The sequence below is a fragment of the Lethenteron reissneri genome, chromosome 2, assembly GCF_015708825.2.
Source record: "Lethenteron reissneri isolate LAM-NWPU_2019-01 chromosome 2, ASM1570882v1, whole genome shotgun sequence".
Classification (NCBI taxonomy): Eukaryota; Metazoa; Chordata; class Hyperoartia; order Petromyzontiformes; family Petromyzontidae; genus Lethenteron; species Lethenteron reissneri.
Genome location: NC_083780.1, coordinates 12,832,030 through 12,849,476, shown reverse-complemented (window position 1 = coordinate 12,849,476; position 17,447 = coordinate 12,832,030). Strand labels below are relative to the sequence as shown.

Here is a 17,447-nt window from a genome sequence, read left to right as displayed (position 1 = left end):
GTAACTGCCTGGTCCACAGGTGGTTGCCTGGATCACAGGTAACTGCCTGGATCACAGGTAACTGCCTGGATCACAGGTAACTGCCTGGTCCACAGGTAGTTGCCTGGATCACAGGTAACTGCCTGGATCACAGGTAACTGCCTGGATCACAGGTGGTTGCCTGGATCACAGGTAACTGCCTGGATCACAGGTAACTGCCTGGATCACAGGTAACTGCCTGGTCCACAGGTGGTTGCCTGGATCACAGGTAACTGCCTGGATCACAGATGGTTACCTGGTCCACAGATGGCTGCCCAGAGTTCGAGCAGCAGGAAGGAAGCGATGGCGCAGGGCGGTGGCATCAGTGGCAATGACCTTTTGACATCACGCCGTTTTCGCAGGGGAGAAGCATTAAAATATAAACCACAGAGCAGTTGTACTTTTACAATGTACACTTTATTAAACCACCCTTTCGACGGCAATCTACTTCCTCAAGCGATTATACACTGCTACCCACTTTCTTCAACGCCATGTGCACACTATACAAAACCTTTAAGGCAGTGGTTCTTAACCTTGACTGCAGCCTTGCAGCCCTTTGGTCTGCAATCGGTTAAACTTTTATTATGTTAATACATGCATAGGTTTGATGAAAGAAAGTGTATCGATGACTTACCTTCTAAATCTAATCTGGCCATGTCTCGCACACTCAGAGAGGGCATCTCGCTCCCCAGGTTAAGAACCACCGCTTGAAAGCATCACATCAATTCTAAATGGAGTCACCGCACAACAGAGGTCGCAAACGGGTTTTGATTCCTTACCCGTACCCGGCCGAACCAGGGTCGCTAACCCGTACCCTACCCGAAATGAGTGACAAACGGTTACTCACCAGTGACTCACGAACTACCCGTACCCGGCCGCACCAGGGCCGGGTACGGGTAGCCAGGGTATCGGGTAGGGTACGGGTATCGGGTACCCGGTTGCGACCTCTGCCGCACAAAGACCAATGTACTCTCGTCGGTAATCGCCTCCCTGAAGCAAGTTGGAAAATGACGCCTGCGGCACCTTTCAATCGGCCTCTCATTAAAGACGGGATATCTCCTTCACCCGCTGTCAAGTGACTTTTTTTTCTCCCAAATGCAGTCTCACGCAGATGTAATCGATTTACATTCAGCCGCAGAACTGCACTCTCGTTGACTTTAGCGAGATCACCAAACTCACCAACATTTTGATATCTGGCTCCGCAGCGATGTTCACCGATAACTTAATCGATAACATCAGACGGTATGAGTTAACGTGGCAACCAAACGTCAAATTCTGATGCCGTTCGTTGTGGCTTTGGTGGTTGTGTCGTAAAGACGTGTTCACACACGCGCAACGATTGTTTTGAGCAATTTCTGATGTCGTGGTCGATACAAAAAAAAACGCTACGGTATGTTTATTGAAAGAGAAACGAACAGAACTGATCAAACTCGCTCGCGTCTGCTGGAGCTCAGATTCGACCACTCGTCACTTTGAGATTTGCGTCGTGCTCACTTGCATCATCGTGGAAGGTGATGCGAAGTTGAAGCCAGGGATGGCCCGTGCCTTCCTTTGTGTTTAGTTCTGTTGTCCTTCCCACGCACCTCTGACTAGCATGGTTGGCTACGTACGGCGCGAACGAAGTTCAAACAGGCCAACAGCTTTACAACAATATTTATCCATCTCTCTAAGAAACTTAGCCGCACGCATCAGATGCTAGAGGGCATATTACGATGCGGCAACACTGCGTTTCTGTCCTCAAGCCACCCTTTGCCGCTCTGCACGCGTCTCTTGCAGTCACAATTGACTGGTGTGTGTGTGTGTGTTAACGCATGGGCCACCACAGGTATTTTAATATCCTTTTCGACCATGGTCGGGAAATGTTTTCTAACACCGCCCCCCCCACCCACCTTTTGTAAGCGCCGCTTAAGCCCGGTCAACTTCTCAAATACCCGAGCAACTCACTGCCAACTCAAACAATTGAACAAGTCTTTCGTCAATAAAACTTGAAACATTGCGAGTCAAACGATTGGGAAAATCACCGCCTGCTCAAACAAGCAATGGGAGCGTCACTCATAAATCAACGGTCGGCAGCCCTCAGCCATTAATTGTAAAATGCCGCACGTCAGGGGCAAGGCGATCCATGGGACAATCACCGTGCGCTTTCCAGCGGTATTCATTAACTCGTGCCAGTGTAGCTCTGAAAATATATCCGCTTTCCTGTGCTGTTATCTTTTACACGAAGGTTTGCACTGCTCCGAGAAATCCCAATGGATAACTGTGATTAGTGGCATAACTAGCAAAAGCATAATTCGGAAAATGGGGGGGGGGGGGGGGGGGTGGAGATACGTGCGAATTTGAGCAGAACGAGTTGAGCCCAGACAAGACTTGAACTCTTGCCTCTAAATACTGCGAGGTCATCGTTGGGTGCATCGCAGCAATCACCTGGGCCTGTAACCACCGGTGACCGGTGAGGGTTGAAGTTTATTACAGAGCCCGCTCAATCGACATCAACCAGCCATCAGGCGACCGGGGAAATCAACCTGAAAACCACCTTCTCTGAGACTTTGAAACTCCTTCGAATCCACATTACGACCCCGATGACCACTGATGAAGCTGAAAGATGTTTTTCAAGTTTGAAAAGATTGAAAACATTTCTGAGAAACGCCATGTCCCAGGACCGCCTCAATGCACTTGCTTTGCTTTCAATGTAAAAGCTGATCAATGAAATTCCCGACTTCAACAGACGAGCGATTGAAAAGTTTGCTCCTCAAAGGATCGTCGTGCCAAATCAATATATACAGGGTGTTTAAAAAAAGATGGACCCAATTTCAAAGCAGTATATTTCACGATGGCAACATGTTACAAATACTCAAAAAGTTACAAACGGTTTAATGAGTTATGAAGTTTTACTAATCATTTTATAAATGCTCTATGTGCCCTCCACCTACTGTACGGACAACATCGAGATTATAGTTCAATCCGTCCCAAACGCCTCTCAAAGTGTCTTCTTCGTGGTCGCCCTGTGCTCTTCCCCTTACATAAACACTCGGTTTCATCTAATTGTCGGTACCAACGACGAATGCTCTGACATTGGCGGATCAATGCCAAAACGCCGTTGAAACGCACGCTGCACCGCAATTACGGATTCAGTCTTGCTGAACTACAGAAGGCAAACGCCTTTTGTTGTGGGGTCACCGTCTTGCGAGTGACTGAGGCTCGGGGCTGTTTGTGCGCTGGGAGAGGCATCGAGCGGTAATCATTTGAAACTCTATGCCCCGCCCTATGCCCCACCCTCTCTATGCCCCGCCCTCTCTATGCCCCACCCTCTCTATGCCCCGCCCTTTCAAGTGGTAAGAGTTTCATTCATGGGCGGTTCGTGGTTGCAGAGATATAACGATTTCAAAACGGGTCCATCTTTTTCAAACACCCTGGAAATAGGTCAATTCAGAGGAAAGGGAGCCTGCTATTGTAGAGTCGCCCATCCGGGGATATTGCGTGGTAAGCTATGTTAATTATTTAATGGCAATTTAATGGGTCGATTGAAATATGGTTAAGCATGTATTGTAATATCACTCGTGGCTTTAAAACCAGAAATATTTGTTACATTGAACTTAATCGTGACTTAAACTCAAAATCAAATGTGTAGGATGTCAGTATAAACCTATCTTTCCATTTGACAATGTAGTCAGTGTAAAGTGGTGTTACAGTTACCACAAATAACAGTGAGACAGTGACCACACAACGAAACAAGCTGGAGTGAAAAGTGAAGAAAATAGTAGAGCCTGTGTACATTTTATTAATGTCCTTAATAGAGGTGTTTGGGTTAGATCGCGTAAATATATAAACGTGTCGTTAAAACCCGCCACCACCCGACAGAGCCAACGAGTAAGGGTTGTCAATACAAAGATGTTTGTGTCGGTGGGTTGTATGGCAGCATGTGGCTATTGTACAGCATGCGGTGGTCTTGGTTGCCTTGGCTAAGCTGTTGAGTAGTGTCAGCTGATCTTTGTTCTTTCGGCTTTTGGCAGTGTCAAAGGGGGTTGTGTAGTGTGGACTTGAGGGTCCTGGGGAGAGCATTTGAGTGCTTTGTTTTGTTTCGTATTGTTTATAAATGCCGACCGTTGGTAGATAAGACAGTTTTATCACTAATTATAACACCATATTTTCAGAAGTCAGTCACAACTGCCCCACCTAGTAGGCAAGTAACAAGCCGCCACTGGTGACCACCATGCATACAACAGCTGTTTTGGATGCGGCAGGGATGTGTTACACAACGCAGCAACAATGTTGTACTGTCCATCTTCTCTCCCAACTTCTATGCTCCCCGCATCACCGAACTGCACATTGACCAGCGGTGGTATGTCAAAGGTCCTCATCCCGCAGTGGACTGACAAAAGGGCTGTACATGTATATTACACTGCACACCAGGCGAAGTGCATTGGCTCGAAGTCAGGGTAATCATCAGTGAAATCCGCTCCGGGGTTTCTATCCAAGAAATCCATGCATCCTCTGGGGAGAACTGGGCCCAGTGACAAGCCCAACAACCACAGATGCACGAAATATTCCGTACACTTCCCGACGGCTCGCTCACACCACTGCTGTTGCAAAGGCCTCCACTAAAGGGAGCTCTAGAGAACCTCCAAGGTATTTGGGTCGACACTTCCACACCAGCCAGACGTCTCTGAAGGGGGGCGAGAGCACCCACGCTTTACCTCATCACACACGACCCTACCGATCGACCCAACCGTGGCATGTCAATTTCTACTGCTGGGTGGGCAGAGGCGGCCCGATTGAAGTAACTTGCCCATTGCTTTAACCCCTTTGACACTGCCAAAAGCCTAAAGAACAATTAAAGATCAGCTGACACGACTCAACAAATTAGCCAAGGCAACCAAGACCGCAAACTGTACTGGGAGCTTGAAACGAACCGGTGACCCCTGAACATTTCAAATCCAGAGCCCTCACCATTTACGACACTTCTCTACTGCACCCAAATCAATGTCACCTGTAACGACAAAACCCAAGGTGGAGTTCAATGCCTTGCCTGAAGTGGAGCCGGCGTGCATCACTGGTGCGCACAAACACAAAGTACTCGCCACACTCCTCGTACACGATACTACTCCGGTTGCACTTGTTGTAAACTTGCTCAGCATTAGCACACGTGCACCCTTGTTGGTCTCAAGACAAAACTTAAAAACGTACGTACACACACACAAACCTGTCATCACTACATTCACCACAAAAAAAAACCCAACATGAAACATACTCTCTTGCAGACTTAACTCACTCACTACGTATATTTTAGAACTGCTTTTTGTGTTTAGTTTGTTGTCCTTCCCCAGCACCTGCGATCAGTATGGCTGGCTACGTATGGTGCGAAAGAAGTTCAACATACATACACACAGCCATACACTGGAGCCCCTGGGCCAGGACTCAAACAAGTTGCACACTTGTACGCACTCGGCACTTAACATACACACACGGGAAGAGTACGGATTCGGTAACAAGTAACGATTCAGGGTCGAGATTCGATTCAGGAATCGATCCTTTTGTTTTTCACGATGTGATAATGTAGCAGCTTCAATTAGCTGCAGGGGGCCCCGTGAAACCCATTCTGTACAACGCAAAAAAATAATTGAAAAACATTTATTAAAACACGCGTGATTTGCCACATGTAATGCGACTGCAAGAATCAATGTTAATGGATGCATCGATGCACCCCTTGACGCACTAACACTTGCGAAAACTCAACAAATGCAGTCACCCAATATACACAACTTACACGTCACACAAAGACCACCCCCCCCGCCCCCTCCCCCGTGTAGCCTTGAACAGACTGCTGGGGGAATGTGCCGTTAGCAAGCACCTAATACCGGTACGGTGATATTGGCCAACACCACCCCATGGTCTCCCAAGCACTGATGTTTGCTACAATGCAATTAGGACGAAGTCGATCTAGAGAAGGCTCTGGACCGCATCCGATATCACTTGCCGGTGATGTTTGCCATGGTCAGGAATTGAACTCGGGTAGACGGCTTCGTGTGCAGTGCGTTAACCACTGTGCCAACGCTTCCACTACACAGACGTTTAGTTTATTCAGCTTGTTGTCCTTCCCCTGCACCTCCGATTAGCGCGGTGAGCTACGTACGGTGCAAAAGAAGTTCAACATACATACCCACTGTACCTCACGCACATGCACACACGCATTCGCACACACGCACTCGCACGTTTTCCTCTTCACTGCGAGCCATGGCCAGGAATAAAACTCAGGTTGCCACGTCAACCCTGTGTCAACCGCTGCCCTCTCTCCACCTCACAGGCCTGTTCTTTTCCTTTCACCGTCTTCTGCTCACTGCCACCAACCTCCTCCAATGCCCACACCCACATGCCCCATGCACCCGTACGTATCTCCGCGTCTCCGCTCCTTAGTGGATGTATTTGTCCATGAACTTTTTGTGGAACTCCGAGCGCAGTGTGTCATTCACAAACTGCTTCTCGTTCTTGGTTTCGTCCACCCCCTTGGCGCAGTTCTTGAAGACGACGTCGTCGTCCCACCTGCACGCAAACAACGCCCCCAGCAGTGCAGCGTTTAACATTATCCATAATAGAGGTAAATATGTTTCGTTAACACGCCACCACCATCAGACCACAATTAAATTTTGTCACGTAAAACAAAACGTGCCAATTACTTCAGCACACCGGTTGTGTTGGAGAGTTCACGCACATTTACAATTGGAGTTCCGTGACGTTTTGCTGGTTATTACAATGATCAGCTTCACCGGGCTATTAGCCAGAATTGTGAGGAAGTACTCCGGTTTCAGTCTTCAATTAGGAGAGTAAAGGTAATTTCATCACTTTAACCCAAAAAAAACCTTCACAGATTATTAATTAATATTGGTTGCAAAAGCCTACGTGTTAAAGCCTTCAACTGACCGTCATGGCAAGCGCCGTTAGTTTTTTTGCACAGTATGTAGCCAACCGTGCAAATAGGAGGTACGGGGGGGGGGGGGGGGCGGAAAACATACTAAACACGAAAAGCAGTTCTAAAGAAATGAATTTTCAATCTAGATTTCAAAGTGGTTAGCTCCAGTGGCTTCCTAATATCAGAAGGGCATTCCAGGCGGTTTCAGCATCACCTTTAAAAGCGAGCAGTGACCATATTTCTTTGATGGCCAGCCAAAGGCCACTGTGAAGATGACCATGGTGCTGTGGTCAGTACCATGCACGTCCGGTCACCTTTTTCTCTCCAGCGCTGATGCTTTTACAAACTGCTCCATTTGCTCATTTAAGGCCGAGTCGGTGCAGAGGATGCCCAGAACTGGTTCTGTTATCACTCGCCGATGGTATTAGCCATAGTCAGAAATCAAACTCATGTCACAGGCTTCATAAGAGTAGTGTGCTAACCACTAAAAATACAGCTCCCCACATACACAGAGACATACAAAGATAGAAACACAGGCAGGTTCTGGGAGAAACATCCTTTGACAGTAACGAGCCACCATGCTTCCCTTCCCCCAGACACACAACAACACGGCCATAATGAACCTGCAGGACCCGTCTCCTCTCCAGGTGTACAACGCACCTGCGCTTCACCTTGAACCCCTCGGCACCCGTCAGGTTCATGAGGGGGTTACCACTCAGGATATTCTCCGTGCGAATTTTCTCCTCCTCGGATTTCTGTTCCCGCTCCTGTGGGAGACACGGCGAAGACCCATTGAGGATACAGTGGAGACACAGGGAGGATGGAGATGTACGGTGGTTGGTATTTTTGTTATAGACATGCAGCGGGTTGGTGAGAACGAGTGGGTAAACTGCTTGGGATACAAGCAGACACGGTGGAGACAGAAGGAGATGAGTGCGCAGGCCAAGGATGCAGGTGAACGGGAGACAGGGAAACAGGACCAGTAGGTGGCATACAAATGGACACAGAGGCAAGGAGAACACATTCCTCCTGTGGAGGGAGCTGGTAGGAACGTTGGGTTGCTCGGTTAATGGCCAGGGTCAACGGCGGCGTGGTGTATTCCGCAAATATGTCCGACTGTGAGGGCGGGCACAAGCCGGCGTGAGTAGGTTAAACGTTGAGTTTTATAAGGGCACCACGGGGTGACCAGCCCCTCCCCACCCTCCCCACCCAGCCCCTCCCCCCCCAGCCCCTCCCTCCCCACCCAGCCCCTCCCTGCACGACGGACACAATAATCACCTGTGGGCTGGTGTAACCAGGAGGTTCCTACCAGTAATAGGGACAATGTTGGGAGACGCAAGTGGACAAAGAAGGGGACAGGGGAATAGGCAAACTGGCTGGGAAACAATTGGGTATGAGCGAGATGGGAGGGGACAAGGATGGAATAGAGGAAACAAAAGAGATAAGAGCACGTGAAGTGGTATCAGGAGCCAGGAGGGTGTCAAAGCAAAGGGTACACGGATTCAGGCTGAGACAAGCAGCCGCAAGAAACAGCGAGTGAGAACATCGGCAGGGACCCAAGAGAGACCAGAAGTGAGAATTAGAATATTGATTTATACTGAGAGAATCCGATGAGAGAAAAAACCTAAGAATATGAAGCCCTTTTTCACAGATGTCCAGTAGAGAAAGCAATACAGGGGAGACCAGCAGTGAGTTGGGGACGAAGGCAGACAGATGTGAGACAAGAACAGAGGAACGCACGCGCTTGGATTGCTCCTCCGCCCGCTCCTTCTTGATTTTGCTGAGCTCGGCGAGCAGAGCCGCTGTGTCATCCTCATCATCGTCGCTGTCCTTATCCGAGGCATCTTCGTCCTGAAATGCGCAACACATACATGAACACGCTAAGGCACAGAGGTATTCACAAAAACAAAAAAACACTTGCGAACAACCCGCTCGTTCGTGTCTGACCAAGCAAACACAAGCATAATTTGGACCAGCATTTGAATTATAGTAGTGGTGATGATGATTATTATGATGGGAGTGATGGCTGAAGTGGCGGTGATGTTGATGACTGTAATGGCAGTGATGATGATGATATAATGACGGAAGTGGTGCTTTAAGTTGTGAAGTTGATAGCTGCGATGCTGATGGTAGTGATGGTGGAAGTGGTTTTGATGTTGATCATAACGTTGACAATAATGACTAATGATGATGTCTATGGTGACGGTGCTGGTAACGATGTTGCCATCCGCCGCTTCACCTCGTCACTCTCGATAGGGTCGTCAGCGTCGATATTGGCGGCAGGGATTTGGTCGATGCGCGGGCGCTTGGACGATGACGAAGAGGAAGAGGTGATGTGCTCTGCACATACACACACACACACAAGTTCAATAAGGTGAGCTGTGTTCCTTGTGTTGTCTTGTGGTAATTATGTCCATTGTCTTCGTTGTCTGTCCACTGTGTTTGTATGTTCCCTGTGTTGTGTTCATTGTGGTGTTTTTAGTGCGTTTTGTGTGTTGCTTTGTGTGTACATTGTATTCACTGTGTTGTGTTCATTGCATTATATATATCATGCAGTCTTCATTTTATGAATTGTGTTCGTTGTGTCTATTGCTTGCATTGTTAGTTGTCAATTGGTGTGTTGTTTTGAGCCCATTCTGTACAATTTTTTCCTTATGAACATTGTTGCGTAAACTGTGTCTATCTCGAGCATTGGGCTCTTTCATTCTGCTCAATGCATGTGTGGACTATGCAGTACAGGAGGGGTGGGGAACTTTGTCCTTAATGAGTACCAAATAAGACTTTCAAACAAAGTTAGTGGGCCTCAGATAAACACAGAACTCACCGTTATTCAATGATAATGCAAATAAAAAATGTGCAGTGGACCAAGCATCAAGATGCCAATGCAGTCATATCATCATGACTGAGCACACTAACGCTAGAAACGCAGTGTTGCTAGGTCAAAAATATTTCCCCCCCCTTGTACCCGATTTGTGCGGCTGAGATGCTTACAGTGATGGGTAAATATCGTTTGCAGGCCGTTTCAAAGCGGTGGGTCTCATGTGGCCACAGGCCACAACGAGGTAAAGTTCTGTACTGTATCTGGAGCACGGGCCACAGAGGTCTCAAACGGGTTTTGATTCCTTACCCGTACCCGTACTCGGCCGCACCAGGGTCGCAAATGGGTACCCGTACCCGTACCTGGCCGAGTACGGGTAGCCGGGTATCGGGTAGGGTACGGGTATCGGGTACCCGGTTGCGACCTCTGACGGGCCGTAAGTTCCCCACCCCTACAGTGGAGTCTCCACCACTCCGATCACCCAGCTGCGCCCCCCCCCCCCCCACCGCTGGCCCGTACCACGAGGCGCACGCGACCGATCTCGTCCGGTTACTCTCTCGCGCTCCTCCAGCTCCCGGCGGAAGTCGCGGCCACGGACCTCATCCACATTGTCCTGGGTCGACTGCCTGGGGGTGTCAGCATTATCAGCAGCGTCATCATCAGCAGCAGCAATCATGATTCTCCATTTTTTGCATCATTTGTGAGCAGTAGTAGGTATGTTGAATTACTTTCACACCGTACGGAGACAACCGTGCTAATCGGAGGTGCGGGGAAAGGTCAAAAAGCAGGAGCAAGTTCATGATTGTAGTAACAAGATCCGAAATGGCATTAGAAACATCAACATAATAATGAATGTCTAAGACATTCATTATTATGTTGTCAGATTGCAACGCTCAGTTACGTGAGTGGGGTTGCTAGGAGTGATGTCAGAACTTCAACTGCGCCGAGCCAATCAGCTGCAAGGATGTTTGTAGCCAACTCTCATTGTACAGCAATCAGGTGGATGATCAAGCACTCACTGATTTATTCTGATCACTCGCTCACTCACCAGAGGTTAGTAGCCTTCTTATCACTCTTCTATCACTCCTACCATGGTTACCGTTCCCGTGAATTTCTCTTATTGATTCCTTCACCCGTATTGAAGACACGGTTCACTAAACTGAATGATTATTCTGATCAATACTGTGTTCAAGCACCATGCTGCAGGTCTCAACAACACACTCACTCAGCAACTCACCCACTTACTCACGACAATGGAAGTCACAACGCTTACATATAGGTTTCTTCACTTGTCCTACCGGACTTTAAAATTCCCTCTCATGATCTTATTTCCCAAGTTCTTAGATCTCTTCACCAGACGTGTTAACTCCTATCTATTACAACTTCAGTCTTGCTGTTTGTTGCTGGTGTCCTAACACAACACCGATACATAACCATGCAAACACAACAACAACGTACACCAACTGCTCAAAACACAACCGCCACAAAGAAAATGCTCAAGCACAACTATACAAAACTGCTCAAAAACAACAAAGATTCACTCACCCTGCTCACCCCTCCTGCCCTCTCTATCTTAATAAAACACCAGGTATTCATTTGAGGCTGAGTCGACCTCGGGGAGGCTCAGGACCGGTTCAGATAATCGTCACTGGTGCTGACCATGATCGGGAATCGAACTTGGGTCACCGGGTTCGTGGCGCAGCGCACTAACCGTTAACACTACCACTCCCAAAAACAACAACCACACACAACCACAAGCGTACTACAATAAACACAACTGCTCAAAAACAAGACACATATGGAGCACCAGAAACGTATTTCCTAACTTAAAGAGTAATGGCATGTGTCCAATTCCATATGGAAACAGAGTTACGCCATATACAAGCTTTAGCATATTAAATAATTGGGACTTTGGCTGCAGGATCTCAGCAATCTTGACCAATAAGCCACGCAACCACCTCCTATTATGTGAATTAACACAGTTGCTGTGTAGGACATAATATGTCTTCGTGCCACAACCTCCTGTATACCAGGCGAGGTAGTTAACGTCTCGCCACCGCGGCACCCTAAACATGATTCTAGATTTGAAGCTTTCGTGACTGCAAGGATTCATACTCTTAGGCTTTTTCGGTAAAGTCACGTAGGTAATTTTAGCTGTGACGGACCCACCTGATGACGGAGACTTGTGTTGCCTCCGAAACGTCGTGATTTATTATTTTATTTCCACTATTACTTTTATTAACTTTTAATTCTATTTTTTACCTACGTGACTTTACCGAAAAAAACTAAGAGTATTAACCCTAAACTTGGTTTAATCACGGGTGGTTGATGCCCAGGTTTGAACCCAGGATCTTAGCAGCGGCAGCTTAGCGCTCCGGCCTCCCGAGCCCCTCGGCCACCTACTCGTCTCCTACCTGTACTTGATCTTGGTGTGTCCCGGGAGGTCGCGACTCGAGTACTGCTTGGACAGGGCACTCAGGTCCCCGCTGCCCTCACCTTTGCCCCTCCCGCCCCTCGCCGGCTCGAACGTGGGCCGAGCAGCAGTTGTCATGGCAACCTGGTGAGCATGGCAACATTGTTATCATCACCTACCATAAAAATCATCATAGACATGAACATTACATACTCTTAGGTTTTTTTGGCAAAGTCACGTAGGTAAAAAAATTATGTGACGGTTCCACCTGAAGACGGAAGCTTGTGTTGCCTCCGAAACGTCGTGATTTTTTATTTTACTTTTATTAATTTTAAAAATTTTTCCTACGTGACTTTGCCGAAAAAACCTAAGAATATGAATCCTTGCAGTCACGAAAGCTTCAAATCTAGAATGAACATTACATTCCATAGCTGTATTATCACCAACACTTTCATATTACCAGCATGACTTTGAGAGGCTTTCTGTGTATGAAAAATACTTCGGTTGTTAAACGACAACCAGTACACCTTTCGATTTAAAGCTTTCGTTACCGAAAGAACCAAGAAGATGAACCAGTACACCATTAACCTGGCCTTCTCCACGTCTGCTCAGATTGACATTCGTTCATGGTGTGGTATGCTAACAATGATCACTCGGGAGACAGACAGCCGGGTGTGGTACTGGCCACACCACCTCCACGTGCCGCACCAGTCTTAATAGGTGCTCGCTTGCAATACTTACCAACATAGTCTATTTGGCTATAAAATATATCTTTGTGTGCGAGCTATATTTATGTATGGGTCTCTGAATCTGCTCGTACCTGTGCGCACATGTGCTTATGTACATGTCTGTATCCGTGTGTAGCAGTGCTTGCGTATTCATTTGTCCGCGTCAATAGATGTTTGCGTGTACTCTTACTTAAGCGTTTGTCTGTGCCAATACATGCGTCTGTGTCAGTACATTTGCCTGTGTATACCTTTGTCGAGATAAACATGTGCGTACTCGTACGCGTTTAAGTCTACGAGTGGTCAAGCGCTACTCGTACACAAAATAAGAACGCTACCTTGGGACAAACGAGGCGTCAATGGAGCCGCACTGCTCGTCATTATATCACATCACATTGATATTTTCCGAATGTTACTGTTCTACTTGTGTTGGTCGCAATAACCACAACAGTAACGGGGCTTTGCGTCCGGGCCTACGAGTGGCGGGGTGTGGGGAGCCTCGGCATCGCCTGGTTTCGCACGCACGACGGGCGCCTTAAACGCCGCCGAGTTCTAGTCGAGAACGCGAAGGCCTCGCCGAACACTGGCGATAAAGCAATTATCACGCGAAACCCCCGAGCAAAAAAACCGTAACCCTGCACCGTTTGCGACGTAACGTTGCGTACGATTGAGCACAGCTAGAGTAGCGTCAATTGTAAGTGCTATTTAAGCTACAAATGTGAAAAACCTTTAAAATGATCTACAGGGCGAAGCCTGGATTGACTAGGCCTCAATTTCAAAGACTGCCGATGTAATCGCTGCGTCTTCAAAACAAAAACCACCGTTCGGGGTCAAACACAACGAAGGCACTCGAGTCGCAACATCGACAGAGCCTCCGGCGAGTACCGTGAGAAGTTACGCGAGGAAACGTTTCCTGACCTTTTTTTATGCCCAAAGGCGCTTTCGCGAAACCGCGGGGGCCTGACGGAGAGCCCGGATCACGTGACCGGCCCCGTGACGTCACTTCCGCCCTCGGCGTGCACCCGCCACGTGCGTTCGCAAACTCGCTGTGGTTTTTTTCGGTAACGTCACGTAGGTAAAAAATATAAAATAAATTAAAATGAAAACAAATAAATGTATTTATGAAAACAAAATGAAAACAAATACATATATTTATGAAAATAAAATGAAAACTAATACATTTATTTGTTTTCATAAATAAATTAATTTGCTTTCATTTTCATTTATTTTATATTTTTTTACCTACGTGACTTTGCCGAAAAACCCAAAGAGTATAGATCCTTGCAGTCACGAAAACTTCAAATCCAGAATCGCTGTGTGTCGTTCAACCCGCCACCACCCGGACACAACCAATTGGTAAGGGGTTTTAATTGGCATGGTCTGTTCATGTAACAAACTTTGGGATGTTATGTTTACGTGATAAACTTTGTCACATAAACAGAACATCCCAAAGTTTGGCACGCAAACTGAACATGCCAATTTAAACCCCTTACCAATTGGTCGTGTCCGGGTGTTGGTCGTTAAACCCGCCACGTGACAAACTTTGGGATGTTCTGTTTACGAGACAAACTTTGACAGACTTTGTCTGCCAGACTTTGTCTGCCAAAGTTTGCCACAGAACATGACAATTCGTTACTAGTTCAGCACTCACCGGTTCTGTGTTGGAGAGCAAATCCACAGCGTTTACAATCTGAGTACGACGTTTCGCCAGTAATTGCAACCGGCATCATCAGGCGGACAGCCAGATGTGTGTAGAATCCTCATGTTTCGTTCCAAAAATATAGGGAAATATGTGATGGTGTTACTTGTCAGTCCTTCTTGTGCGAAGTGGGCGGGGGGGGGTTAATGAATGCATATAAATTACAACGCGATATAACCCCCAAAAGCCTGTATTAGGGATGATATTGGTGGCGAAAGCGTACGTGTTAAACTCGCTGTGGGTCTAATGCGGAAGGGGGTGCCAGGTGGGGGAGCGGTGGCGTAGCTGTTAGCGCAATGCGCAACGAACCCGGTGACCCGAGTTCGATTCCCGCATCGCGACCAACACACCAAAACGACACCCCAAAACGACACACCAAAACGACACACCAAAACGACAAACCTTACCGGCTGTGTCGGGTGGTTGGAGGGTTACGACACATTTTATACTTGCGCGATCTAACCCAAAAATCTGTATTATGGCCAAAATGTCGATTATGTGAACCGGTTATGGGCCTTGCCCTAGGTCGACTCAGCCTCAAATGAGTACCTGGTGTGGTGTGTAAACATCGTCAAACATCGTCAGTGGGGAGACAAAGGCGGGCCGGGCGTGTGTGCCGTTCCAGCCTTCATAGGTGCTCGCTAACAGCACTTGCCCCAACAGTCTGTTCAGGCGATACGGGGGATATCCGTCTTTTGTGCTCGGTCGAAGCCTTCATCGAGCAGTGGCTAGACCATGGCTGATGATGATGATGATAACGGCAGTCCGCTGCAGTCAGCAAAGTTCGGTCGAAATTTGGACAATTTCCAGTTCTGAAACGTGCTTAACAACACATCGGTTTGACGTGTAGCGGTCCCGTACATGTGCCGCTAAACCTCCCCACTCTCATGCCTCTCCCAGCCTGCTGCTTGTCGGGTGGGTAGGGGAGGCGGCGGGCGGAGAGTGATTTGACAGCGGAAGATTGTTGTTGTCCTGCGTGCTACTTACCCAACAAACCCGTTGTTCGATTTGGAAGAGGGAACTCATTGAACGATTGCAGTGAGTGGCAGCTACTGGCCACACACAGGGTCCGATTGTGTTGAGCCGAGAAACCAGCGGTCCCCAACCTTTTTGGCACCAGGGACCGGTTTCTTTGAAGACAAATTTTTCACGGACCGGGGGGGGGGGGGGTCATCATTGGGTCTTTCCCCCTTTTCAAAGTAGCTCTCCAGCGACGTTTGTTATTGACTCATTTTGACCAGGGGTTAGCAGCTTGTGGGCTTGTCAGATATTGCGGAGATCTGAACACGGTTCCACCGGGCTGCACTGGCTTCTTTCGGCAGCGCTGCCACATTGCTGCACAGAAAGTCAGTGGGAAGTTTAACACGTAGGCTTTCGCGACCAATATTATTCATAATAAAGTTTTTGGGTTTAGATCGCGTTATTTATAAACGTGTCGCAACCCTCCACCACCCGACACGGCCAATCAGTAAAAAAGTGTCACGTTGACAAAAGACAAATAGTTCACTGCTTTAGCCCACCGGTGTGTTGAAGCGTGAAACCACAATTGTGAATGTTGTGGTTTCACGCTTCAACACACCGGTGGGCTAAAGCAGTGAACTATTTGTCTTTTGTCAACGTGACACTTTTTTGCTGATTGGCCGTGTCGGGTGGTGGAGGGTTGCGACACGTTTATAAATAACGCGATCTAAACCCAAAAACTTTATTATGAATCAATGGTAAGTGTTGGTCGGTTGAGGTTGAAGCCCCTTCTATCGATGCCCCTTGCCCTCACCTTCATGGCTATGCAAGGAGAAGCACGGAACCTTGCCCAGAGGGGATTCCACACCGAAGCGCTGCACGAGTTGGAGGCTACACGCGGCTCCCCGAGTTTCCCTCGTGGGTCAGAGGCGACCGGCTATTCCCTGCATCAGAACCAGAACCGGAATTCGCGTAGTTTGGTGACGTTCGGGGTTGATGCAGAGCAGGTGGATTGCTATTTTTCTTCGTTAATTGTTGTGTTGTGTTGTTTATTTGTGTATTGTGGAAAATATTCAAGGGTTTGTTACAAGAGGTGGTGGTTTTTCGGTTAACCGATCTGAGGAGTGGCCGTGCTCTTAAGAGCTCGTGTGGCTAGGCGGCTTTACGAGTGTTTTTTTTTTTGGGAGGTCTTGGTGGCAGAGGTCGCAAATGGGTTGATTCCTTACCCGTACCCGACCGCACCAGGGTCGCAAACGGGTACCCGTACCCGGCCGTACCCGTACCCTACCCGTACCCGGCCGGGTAGGGTACGGCCGGGTACGGGTATCGGGTACCCGATTGCGACCTCTGGGATGAAGCCATGTTGCAGGCGCGGGTGGGTTGATTCTAGGAACTTGAATTGTGAAAAGAGACAAGACGTTGGGAAATGAGTGTCAGTTACTCACCAGTGACTCACGGCCTACCCGTACCCGTACCCGGCTGGGTACGGGTAGCCGGGTATCGGGTAGGGTACGGGTATCGGGTACCCGGTTGCGACCTCTGCTTGGTGGACCCCAATCAAACCCTCACCTTGACCTTTCACGCGACTCCCACGGCGGACGGGGAAGTGCTGCCATCTACTGTATGGACAAGACCGAATTCTGTCAATCACAATCTGGTAACCGAGCAGAGACTTTAATAATAATAGTACAATTTGTAACGCGCGCAAATTTGCAGACGTAGTGGCCGCAACTCAGAGGCGCGGAGCCAAGCTCAGAGTCGCTCAAAAGCATGATTGTAGAGGTGAGTTTTTAAGTGTCTCTTGAAGGAGGCGATTGAGGTGATGCTGCGAATGTGCAGAGGGATATCGTTCCAGACTGTTGGGGCTGCCACCGAGAAGCGGCGCGTAGACATGACCATCCTGGATCTTG

General features: G+C 48.2%; 1 protein-coding gene across 1 annotated transcript; it reads right to left on the bottom strand.

The window, feature by feature from the left end:
- Positions 1–413: 413 nt before the first annotated feature.
- CWC15 (CWC15 spliceosome associated protein homolog) lies at positions 414–13,876 on the bottom strand. The gene is made up of 7 exons (XM_061553567.1): positions 13,797–13,876; positions 12,155–12,297; positions 10,260–10,366; positions 9,162–9,262; positions 8,663–8,773; positions 7,583–7,689; positions 414–6,555 (listed from the first exon to the last, which is right to left on the bottom strand). Exons 2-7 carry the CDS (start codon positions 12,289–12,291, stop codon positions 6,426–6,428), a joined length of 693 nt encoding a protein of 230 aa, XP_061409551.1. The 5' UTR covers positions 12,292–12,297; positions 13,797–13,876; the 3' UTR covers positions 414–6,425.
- Positions 13,877–17,447: the final 3,571 nt, after the last annotated feature.